General features: G+C 41.5%; 1 protein-coding gene across 2 annotated transcripts in view; it reads left to right on the forward strand.

Annotated features, from left to right (window-relative positions):
- The window catches only part of SLC16A9 (solute carrier family 16 member 9), a 111759-nt gene extending 107784 nt beyond the window's left edge, over nucleotides 1-3975 (forward strand). For both annotated transcript variants that reach the window (XM_068258365.1, XM_068258366.1), the window contains exon 7: nucleotides 1287-3975. In XM_068258365.1, coding sequence (XP_068114466.1) covers nucleotides 1287-1465 — 179 coding nt within the window. In that variant the 3' untranslated portion in view covers nucleotides 1466-3975. The remainder of the gene's footprint in view (nucleotides 1-1286) is intronic.
- The last annotated feature ends 7948 nt before the right edge of the window (nucleotides 3976-11923 follow it).

Raw genomic sequence — 11923 nt, forward strand, 5'->3', positions numbered from 1 at the left:
GCAGCTGACAGGCAATGAATTATCTGCCTTCAGCCTCCTCGTGTGAAAGAACCCCAACACTGAAGGGCAAGAGTTATGAGTCAATCAATCTGTTATTGAGACCCATGTGTGGGTTTAATCAGCATTAATGGCCAGTAGTTCTGAGCCATGCAAGGGCATTCTTTATGTATCATAAAAAGGTTTGTCAGCCCTCTCTATTAAAAAAATATTTTGCCAATCACAAACAAACCAACATTTTAAAGAGACACTGAATTCGAAAAAAAAAATGATATAATGAATTGGTTGTGTACTATGAATAATTACTAGAAGATTAGCAGCAAAGAAAATATTCTCATACTTTTATTTTCAGGTATATAGTGTTTTTTCTAACATTGCATTATTCTATAATATGTGCAGATTACACAACACTCAGCATTCAAAATGATTCTTTCAGAGCAGTCTGTGAAGTAATGACCTCTCCTCTAGCAAAGAAAAAGTAAACAGTTCACTTACAGTTGAGATAATAAAAGTCAGATAACAGCCCTCTCCACGACTAACTTAGTCGGAGAGCTTAATGGCTTGTTTGCATAGAGATAACAACTGGAGTTTCTCAACTCTTCCTGTACTGGAAACAATTAGACTGATGTATCTGATCTTAATGTTTTATTTCTTAGCTGTACTACACATACAAATCATAATATCATCATTTTTTTTCGCTTCAGTGTCTCTTTAAGGTAACAATAAAAGTTTTTTTACTGTAATACTGAACTCACAGAAATTGTCAGCTCATTTCTAAACATAATATTAGGCAGAGATTGCTACCTAAAACTGCAGTTTGTTGGGGTTGTTACAGGTTTGAGGTTTTTTTTTGTTTTTTTAACTCTAAATATTTTGTTGAGAGCAAAAATACATAAAATACACAACAGTAGTCAACTTATATAAGAACCAGGGAGATGACATTTACTAGCATGCAAGCAAATGAAGAGCATAGCAACTTATGTCATCATCGCTATGAGGCCTCTTTTCCATGAGTAGCTGAAGTTGGTGAATTCACCGCCTGTCAGTTGCTCCCATCCACCGGTCAGGCGCTTGTTAGCGCTCAGCACAGGCAGTGGTCAGGCGCCCCCCCCCCCCAAGGGTTTGTATCTGAGCATGGCCTAATATGAAAATGTCATTATAATGATCTAGATAAAACAAAGGTATTGCTAAATAACAGTCAACATTATATATTGCCATATTAACTTCATACCAGATTTTTTTTATCAATATACTCATCATAATCACGATTGTTTTTCTTTCTCTCAAAGGTTGGTTTTATGACTGGACGCAGTGTTACGATATTGCCTTTTACTTCTGTGGAGTTTGCGTCCTATTGGGTGGACTCGGCTTGTTGCTTGTCGCACTGCCGTTTTGGAAGAACTGTAGAGTGAAGGCAATGGAGCCATCTCCAAAGAGTTACTCTTATAAAGTAGCTGCAAGTGTCTGAGAAACTCTAGAAGGACATTTCTATATTTATATACAGCACAATTATTCAAGAAAACATGCAGTGTTTTATTACTTGGGAATGCATTAGCCTTTATCTCAGAAGGCATCCTCTCAGGAAATTTGTAGGTTAAACCATTCATGAGAGAAGTTCATTCTTGACACACCGATGAGTTGCAGATTAATTATTATTTTTTTATAGTTTGTGATACAGTCAAAATATAAATGGGAAAGAGCAAGAATTAATGATGTGCATTTCGTTAGCAATATCAAAATCATCTCTTTTTTTGGACCAAAGTTTTTTATGGTCTCTGAGCTTGATACCTCAGATTCATCTCAGAACCTGGGATGGATGGGACAAAAGGATTTTTACTTACCTGGGGTTTCCTCCAGCTCCCTGTAATCTGTCAGCTTCCTTGATGTCCTTCTGGTTCAATCTGCTGTGCTGCTGTTAACTCCACAATCCAGCTGGGTTGTGAGCCACTGCGCATGCGCTGTTGTAAACCGCATTTCTCCTCCATCACGCTTCTGGGACCGGGAGTCTTCTGTGCAATTGCAGTTACAGTCTTAACAAACAACGCATGCCAAGTGGTACATGACTGAGCCGAGTCGCTAACTTTTTCAGTGCCAACATCGGCACAAAAAGAGGGAACCGAAAGGACATCAAGGGGGCAGAGAGACTACATGTGGGCTGGAAGAAGCACCAGGTAAGTTAAAATACTTTTGTCCTGTTCTTTTCATGTACACTTTAACGTGTACCTAAGACAAATGCAATTAAAGCATTTATACTTACCTGGGGCTGTCTTCAGCTTCCTTACCATCCTCCGGGGATGCTGCAATACTCCACTGGCTGGCCCGGTATACTTCTCCAGGCGTGTACTGTGCATACACGACCCGGCTGTGCCCCCTTCACACTTCGGAGGCCGGGAGTGTTTTGCACCTGTGCAGCATGCGCAGTACAGCGGGACTGGTCAAAGAGACCGTGCTGGCCATTGGAGGTTCGGAGCACCCCGGAAAGTTTATGAGGTAGCCCAGAGCCTAAAAGAGGCTGAAGGAAGCTCCAGGTAAGTATACATTTATTTATTTTTGTCTCATGTTTCTTTTAAGTCTGTACTCACTTTAAAAACTGAGTTTGGCTACATTCACACTGGGGCATTAAAGGTGTGTTGGGTTGGTTAATATATATGTACACACAATACAATTATATGGTAATGGTAAGTTCACATCAGTGGGCTACAGTGTGGTGAAATCACTTGTCATAACGTCAGACATGCTGTGTAGTACTGGACAACCCGTGCATTTTGCAGTTGCAGTGAAACATACTTTTCATTAACTGTATGCATTGCTCTCATGCATACTGCCTGATGCCACTTTTCGCCTCCATAGCATTGTGATTCCCGTTCCCTACACTCTGAGTGATCAGGGAGAGAAGCGCTTTACAAACTCAATGCCCCAATGTGAACCTAGTCTGAAACCATGTCTGAGTACCTCCCTACTGCAGAAAATAAGGCCACATGGCTCCATAATGAATCAATCAGGGAAGGAGCCCTGTGATCATGGATGTCTGCAAAAAAACATTCCATGGTGGGAGTTGGAGAGGGTGCAAAATAATTGTTCTTGAATTGCAAAACTGAGGAGAATTTGTTAAAAACCAATCAACAGATTTTATTTTATTTGGAGTTTTAAAAGGAAACTGCAGCGAGGTGAATGTGAAAGGCTGCTTTTTTCCCTTTGAGGCCCCTTATACACTAGGCCACTTTCTTTACACTGTATTACCATTTCTGCATGCAGGGTAACACAACAGCAAAGAAAGTCTATGGGGTCTAGTACACTTACCGTCACGTTCCGCTGGAAGTTCCCGACCCGCTGCAAAGTCAACAGCACATTACCGTTCAACTTCCGCGGCGACGCAGCAGTGGTGGAATGCATGGAAATCAATGGGCAACGCAGAAATGTTAAATTTGTTGGCGGCGGCGGTGTGGCACACATGCGTGGAACGACGCAAATAAGATGGGGAGGCTGGGAATCCCAGTGATGTACTTCCTGTCCAGCAGGGAGAATGTCACTGTGCAAGGGGCGGCTAAGGTTGTGTGAGTGGGGTACAGAGAAGGGGGGAGGTGCTGGCGCTGTACATCGTGACTGTGCTTGAAGAGGAACGCAGTTACGAGCGTGGAATCCAACAGGAGCTTGTTGGTTTCCTATGGGGGGCAACAGTGGAACAGAGGACAGCATGAGCAGCCTCTGGAAGATCCAGAGGCTTCCCACTCTCTAGGTAAGTATTTAACTTTTAACCTGAGATTCGCCTCTGGTACTCTTTAAGCTTTACGTTGACTGGATTGGCCACATGCTTGTTTCAGGTGTGTGATTCCGACACTACTGATGCATGAAAGATCAGCAGGACTACTAGGCAACTGGTACTGTTTAATAGGAAAAAAATATGGCAGCCTCCATATCCTTCTGTCTACAGTGTCCCTTAGGGCCCATTCACACTAGAAGCGCTTTTCTGTGCATTTTGCGATCGATTAGCATTTTTTAAAATCACTCCCATTCACTTTCATTAAAATCGCAGCGATTTCGCGATCGCGTACGCGAAAAACGCAGCGATTTTAATGAAAGTGAATGGGAGCGATTTTAAAAATGCAAATCAATCACAAAACGCTCAGAAAAGCGCTTCTAGTGTGAATGGGCCCTTAAAGTTCTATTATTACTGTGGCCTCAATTCACGGAGCTTTATCAAACACTTTATCAAACGTTTGATAAACGTTTGATAATTTACCTCATGGCTAAAATCTAATTTTGAATTCACTAAGGTGTTATATATTTATCGAATGTTTTACTGATAAAACGTTCGATAAATATATAACAGCTTAGTGAATTCAAAATTAGATTTTACCCATGAAGTAAATTATCAAACGTTTGATAAAGTGTTTGATAAAGCTCCGTGAATTGAGGCCTGTCTCCTATACAGCCTGCATGATAACTGCCACAGATAACTGCAGCTGTACCCCCTGTAGCAGAAGGCAATTTCCTGAAGATAAAGGAGGCAGTAAGTGATTTCTCTTTAAATCAGTTCCACCACCAGCTTATGAGCATCTATCCCTCCCTATGACCATTGGTAATACAAATAAGTTGTGATATCACAGGCGAATTTGCGCGGGGAAATGCAGACTAAATCAATAGGCTGCAGTCTGCAGGGAAAAAAAAACCCAGTAAAAAAAAAATTTGCGTCACGCATGCGAATTTCCATAACCATGCATGGCACAGCTGGACAGATTCGGTTGCGCCGTCTGAATCTGAGAGAGAAACTAGGTGAATCAATCTGGATTCTAACATGCCAATTTCCCCAGAGTCATATTTAAAATGTTTATGTTACCCAGTGCATTCTTGAGCATTAACAACTCACCCTCCACCTCCATGGACATACCGTAGTAACAGGATGATGTTGTTGCATGCTGAGCACACAGCTGGCAATATTTTCTCTCCTACTTTCAAAGGAAGCTGCCGTAGTACCCTTCCTGTGACCTGTGAGGTCATTTACTTTATCTAAACTTCCACCTAGGGAGAGGCTTATCTGGAGAACTGTACAGTACAGTATGCTTGATGCAGTATGGTCACACAACAACTCACATCCTGCCCCTCTGCCCTATCCTGGCTTGTGCCAATGGATATCACCGCAAGTGCTTGGCAGTGGCAACGAAGGGATGAAAGTGAATATTACATTTAAAGAAAAAAAAAGGTGACTTTGGTAGGTGCTTCCCCTTATTATGCACCAACACTCAAGTGCATTTTGATAAAGACACAGAACATTTATACATTGCGCTTTTCTCCTGGCGGACTCAAAGCACCAGAGCTGTAGCCACAAGGATGCGCTCTAAAGGCAGTAGCAGTTTTAGGAAGTCTTGCCCAAGGTCTTCTCACTGAATAGGTGCTGGCTTACTGAACTGGAAGAATCAAGATTTAAACCCTGGTCTCCTGTGCCAGAGGCGGTGCCCTTAACCAGTATACTATTCAGTGGCTTTTGTCAAATATGGCCTTGCATTCACTTTAAGACATCAAGGGCCATAGGCAATTCATTTTTTCACTTGAGGTTTCTCCCAGGTGATATTTTCACCACCAGCAAGCAAGTAAATACTCAAAATAATTTTGACAGTACTTTTTAACCTACATTTTAGCACTTTGCAATTGAAACAGTACCAACAAGTACTATAAGTGAAAATGTACTATTAACATTAGTCTGAGTATTTTGTTGCTAGCTGTTTGCTTAAATGGCATTTTATTGACAAGGTATGCAAATGTCACCTAGAAAAAAAACTCAGGGGAAAAATGTAATTGAACAGGAACCCAATGCCTTTATTCAATTCACTTTTACTCCTAAGTTTTCTTCTTGGAGATGATCTTTGTATCTTCTGTTTAAAATAGCTTTTAAACACTCTGCAATTTGCAAGTACCAAAAAGTATGAGGAAAAGTACTGTCATAATGCTGGTGCCTTAAAGGCATTTTATTGAAAAGGTGTGAAAACTTAGGAGAAAAAAAGTGAATTGAATAGGGGTTCATGACTACAGTCCCAGTTATTCTCCATGGCCGAAATAAGCATGGGAAAGCTGAGGTAGTTTTAGGCCTCTTTCACACCAAGACGTTGCGTTTTAGGGGACGTTAAGGTCGCATAACGTGCCCCTAACACAACGCATGGTGGTGTTGAAGTTGGACGTCAGATTGAGCCGCGTTATGCAGCGCTTGGTGCGCTGTTTTCGTTCTATCTATACTGATAGAACAGCCGCTCCAGGATAGTGATGGGAAGTCTGGATCTTTTCAAGGATTCGGATGATTCAAAATCAGATCATTGAAAAGATCCGGATCTTTGAACCGAATCATTTGAATCATTTTACTAGGGAAGCAGACTGGGGGTGAAATGACTAGCAGGACAGGACTTCTTGTTCTTGTTTCTTCCAGACAGGCATCCACTGTGAACCGAATTGTTTATTGTGATGATCCGGATTATTCGACTCACAAAAAAGATCCGGATCAAATGAACGATTCGTTCATGATCCAGACAACACTACGAGTCTAGGTTACATCACCACAGTGCAGTGAATATTAATTAGCCATGTGGCTAGTCACTGAGCATGTGCAAGCAGTCTAACGCAGCTAAAGCCCAGTATAACCCACAGCATGCTGCACTTTCATTCAACGTGTAGCGTTACAATGTAACGCAACGTAGGCACTCTGAACAGCACATTGATTTTTCATTACTGTGAGTTGGGCTGCGTTACAGGCTGCTGTAACGTGGGACTTTAACGTCCCAATGTGAAAGCAGCCTTAAGCCATTTCCTAACTGATAAGTATGCATTTGTTTTACTGTACAATATTCAGAATTGTATTTGTCATTTATGATGCAGTAGACAAGTCCATAGCATCTATATACTTTGATAGTATTATACTCTAATATAATGTATTATGTAGGTTTATGCAGCCACAAATTGTTTGGCCAGGTTGCTCAGCAGAACAAATGCACTTTTGAGTTGAAAAGTTTTTACGTAGCACTTTTTCATTTATGTTGTTTTAGGTAGGTTTGGGGTCACATGAAAGACTAGAGTCCATAGACACTTCAGTTACTGGGAACACCTCTAATGTAAAATGGGAAGTTGTAGTCACCCGGTGCTGTATGCGTTAAAACACATATATAATATTACCAAACAGCCATATAAATAGTAAAGAATGCGGAGACTCTCGTGGGCATCAAGGATGTGTAAAATAACAAAACAGAATGCAAAGATGCACCTAACATCGACCACATAACAAATATATGCAACGTTTGTTAACAACATTGATAGAATTTAATCAAAACATCAAGGTCAAATACAACATCATTCTGTTTAAGTGCAGAAGGAAGTTCCACACTTATCTGACACAGGTTTGAGGTCACGTGAAATATTCTCTAGCATTATTAATAACTTCAAAAGACACACATGCTTTTACTTTCAAAAATACAGAAAACCAAGACTTGGGGGAAAGAAAATTGATGTCTCCTCCATTCCCCGTCCAGTGCACAGACTGCACTTTTGTATGTGTTCACTCATGTAGTTTGCAGCATTGGGTTTTGGCAACGCACTGCTGCCTACATTTCAAGCAGTGCAGTTCTATTCAGTGTAATTGAATGGGATCAGCACCCCAGTGGCAAGCAATGCAGGTTCCAATAAGATTCTATAAAACCTTCGGCCACCAACTCACAAGTGTGGATGGACTATAATGCAAAAGATTCTGTCATTGAATTACACCATTTATAGAAAACTAAATGTACGGAAAAAACACAAGGTTTTCTAAAGCTTGTAGAAGAAATCCAGGGCATTTTGAAAGCTTACTTTTTAATCTATCATTTATATAATACTACCTGTAAACCCAAAACCATGGTCTCAACAGACACACATGCGTGGAACGACGCAAATAAGATGGGGAGGCTGGGAATCCCAGTGATGTACTTCCTGTCCAGCAGGGAGAATGTCACTGTGCAAGGGGCGGCTAAGGTCGTGCGAGTGGGGTACAGAGGAGGGGGGAGGTGCTGGAGCTGTACATCGTGACTGTGCTTGAAGAGGAACGCAGTTACGAGCGTGGAATCCAACAGGAGCTTGTTGGTTTCCTATGGGGGGCAACAGTGGAACAGAGGACAGCACGAGCAGCCTCTGGAAGATCCAGAGGCTTCCCACTCTCTAGGCAAGTATTTAACTTTTAACCTGAGATTTGCCTCTGGTACTCTTTAAGCTTTACGTTGACTGGATTGGCCACATGCTTGTTTCAGGTGTGTGATTCCGACACTACTGATGCATGAAAGATCAGCAGGACTACTAGGCAACTGGTACTGTTTAATAGGAAAAAAAATATGGCAGCCTCCATATCCTTCTATCTACAGTGTCCCTTAGGGCCCAATCACACTAGAAGCGCTTTTCTGAGCATTTTGCGATCGATTAGCATTTTTTAAAATCACTCCCATTCACTTTCATTAAAATCGCAGCGATTTTAATGAAAGTGAATGGGAGCGATTTTAAAAATGCAAATCAATCACAAAACGCTCAGAAAAGCGCTTCTAGTGTGAATGGGGCCTTAAAGTTCTATTATTACTGTCTCCTATACAGCCTGCATGATAACTGCCACAGATAACTGCAGCTGTACCCCCTGTAGCAGAAGGCAATTTCCTGAAGGTAAAGGAGGCAGTAAGTGATTTCTCTTTATGGCCTGGTGCACACCAAAAACCGCTAGCAGATCCGCAAAATGCTAGCAGATTTTGAAACGCTTTTTCTTCTTTTTCTGTAGCGTTTCAGCTAGCATTTTGCGGTTTTGTGAAGCGTTTTTGGTGTAGTAGATTTCATGTATTGTTACAGTAAAGCTGTTACTGAACAGCTACTGTAACAAAAAATGCCTGGCAAACCGCTCTGAAGTGCCGTTTTTCAGAGCGGTTTGCGTTTTTCCTATACTTAACATTGAGGCAGAAACGCATCCGCAATCCAAAATCTGCAGCAGCCCGGGAGTATGCGTTTCTGCAAAACGCCTCCCGCTCTGGTGTGCACCAGCCCATTGAAATAAATTACCCTAGCGGATCCGCACCCACAAGCGGATCGCAAACTGCAGCAGAACTGCTCTGGTGTGCACTAGGCCTAAATCAGTTCCACCACCAGCTTATGAGCATCTATCCCTCCCTATGACCATTGGTAATACAAACAGGAGTCTGCCACTGATTTTTCTTCAAAGAAGCTACATATGCTTGTTTATACTACCAATCAAATCAGGGATCTGAAACAGGCTTGCAGATCTCACAGGCTGTATGCATCTCACAGGCTGTATGCATCTCCAGTTAATAAGCCAAGTTGTGATACCAAAGGCGAATTCACGTGGGTAAATGCAGACTAAATCAATAGGCTGCAGTCTGCAGGGAAAAAAAAAACAGTAAAAAAAAAATTTGCGTCACGCATGCGAATTTCCATAACCATGCATGGCACAGCTGGACAGATTCAGTTGCGCCGTCTGAATCTGAGAGAGAAACTAGGTGAATCAATCTGGATTCTAACATGCCAATTTCCCCAGAGTCATATTTAAAATGTTTATGTTACCCAGTGCATTCTTGAGCATTAACAACTCACCCTCCACCTCCATGGACATACCGTAGTAACAGGATGATGTTGCATGCTGAGCACACAGCTGGCAATATTTTCTCTCCTGCTTTCAAAGGAAGCTGCTGTAGTACCCTTCCTGTGACCTGTGAGGTCATTTACTTTATCTAAACTTCCACCTAGGGAGAGGCTTATCTGGAGAACTGTACAGTATGCTTGATGCAGTATGGTCACACAACAACTCACATCCTGCCCCTCTGCCCTATCCTGGCTTGTGCCAATGGATATCACCGCAAGTGCTTGGCAGTGGCAATGAAGGGATGAAAGTGAATATTACATTTAAAGAAAAAAAAAGGTGACTTTGGTAGGTGCTTCCCCTTATTATGCACAAACACTCAAGTGCATTTTGATAAAGACACAGAACATTTATACATTGCGCTTTTCTCCTGGCGGACTCAAAGCACCAGAGCTGTAGCCACAAGGATGCGCTCTACAGGCAGTAGCAGTTTTAGGGAGTCTTGCCCAAGGTCTCCTCACTGAATAGGTGCTGGCTTACTGAACTGGAAGAATCGAGATTCAAACCCTGGTCTCCTGTGCCAGAGGCGGTGCCCTTAACCAGTACACTATTCAGTGGCTTTTATGTCACTATTATTGGCATTTATGTCAAATATGGCCTTGCATTCACTTTAAGACATCAAGGGCCATAGGCAATTCATTTTTTCACTTGAGGTTTCTCCCAGGTGATATTTTCACCACCAGCAAGCAAGTAAATACTCAAAATAATTTTGACAGTACTTTTTAACCTACATTTTAGCACTTTGCAATTGAAACAGTACCAACAAGTACTATAAGTGAAAATGTACTATTAACATTAGTCTGAGTATTTTGTTGCTAGCTGTTTGCTTAAATGGCAATTTATTGACAAGGTATGCAAATGTCACCTAGAAAAAAAACTCAGGGGAAAAATGTAATTGAATAGGAACCCAATGCCCTTATTCAATTCACTTTTACTCCTAAGTTTTCTTCTTGGAGATGATCTTTGTATCTTCTGTTTAAAATAGCTTTTAAACACTCTGCAATTTGCAAGTACCAAAAAGTATGAGGAAAAGTACTGTCATAATGCTGGTGCCTTAAAGGCATTTTATTGAAAAGGTGTGAAAACTTAGGAGAAAAAAAGTGAATTGAATAGGGGTTCATGACTACAGTCCCAGTTATTCTCCATGGCCGAAATAAGCATGGGAAAGCTGAGGTAGTTTTAGGCCTCTTTCACACCAAGACGTTGCGTTTTAGGGGACGTTAAGGTCGCATAACGTGCCCCTAACACAACGCATGGTGGTGTTGAAGTTGGACGTCAGATTGAGCCGCGTTATGCAGCGCTTGGTGCGCTGTTTTCGTTCTATCTATACTGATAGAACAGCCGCTCCAGGATAGTGATGGGAAGTCTGGATCTTTTCAAGGATTCGGATGATTCAAAATCAGATCATTGAAAAGATCCGGATCTTTGAACCAAATCATTTGAATCATTTTACTAGGGAAGCAGACTGGGGGTGAAATGACTAGCAGGACAGGACTTCTTGTTCTTGTTTCTTCCAGACAGGCATCCACTGTGAACCGAATTGTTTATTGTGATGATCCGGATTATTCGACTCACAAAAAAGATCCGGATCAAATGAACGATTCGTTCATGATCCAGACAACACTACGAGTCTAGGTTACATCACCACAGTGCAGTGAATATTAATTAGCCATGTGGCTAGTCACTGAGCATGTGCAAGCAGTCTAACGCAGCTAAAGCCCAGTATAACCCACAGCATGCTGCACTTTCATTCAACGTGTAGCGTTACAATGTAACGCAACGTAGGCACTCTGAACAGCACATTGATTTTTCATTACTGTGAGTTGGGCTGCGTTACAGGCTGCTGTAACGTGGGACTTTAACGTCCCAATGTGAAAGCAGCCTTAAGCCATTTCCTAACTGATAAGTATGCATTTGTTTTACTGTACAATATTCAGAATTGTATTTGTCATTTATGATGCAGTAGACAAGTCCATAGCATCTATATACTTTGATAGTATTATACTCTAATATAATGTATTATGTAGGTTTATGCAGCCACAAATTGTTGGCCAGGTTGCTCAGCAGAACAAATGCACTTTTGAGTTGAAAAGTTTTTACGTAGCACTTTTTCATTTATGTTGTTTTAGGTAGGTTTGGGGTCACATGAAAGACTAGAGTCCATAGACACTTCAGTTACTGGGAACACCTCTAATGTAAAATGGGAAGTTGTAGTCACCCGGTGCTGTATGCGTTAAAACACATATATAGTATTACCAAACAGCCATATAAATAGTAAAGAATGCG

This window comes from Hyperolius riggenbachi, chromosome 10 (assembly GCF_040937935.1).
Source record: "Hyperolius riggenbachi isolate aHypRig1 chromosome 10, aHypRig1.pri, whole genome shotgun sequence".
NCBI classification, from domain to species: Eukaryota; Metazoa; Chordata; class Amphibia; order Anura; family Hyperoliidae; genus Hyperolius; species Hyperolius riggenbachi.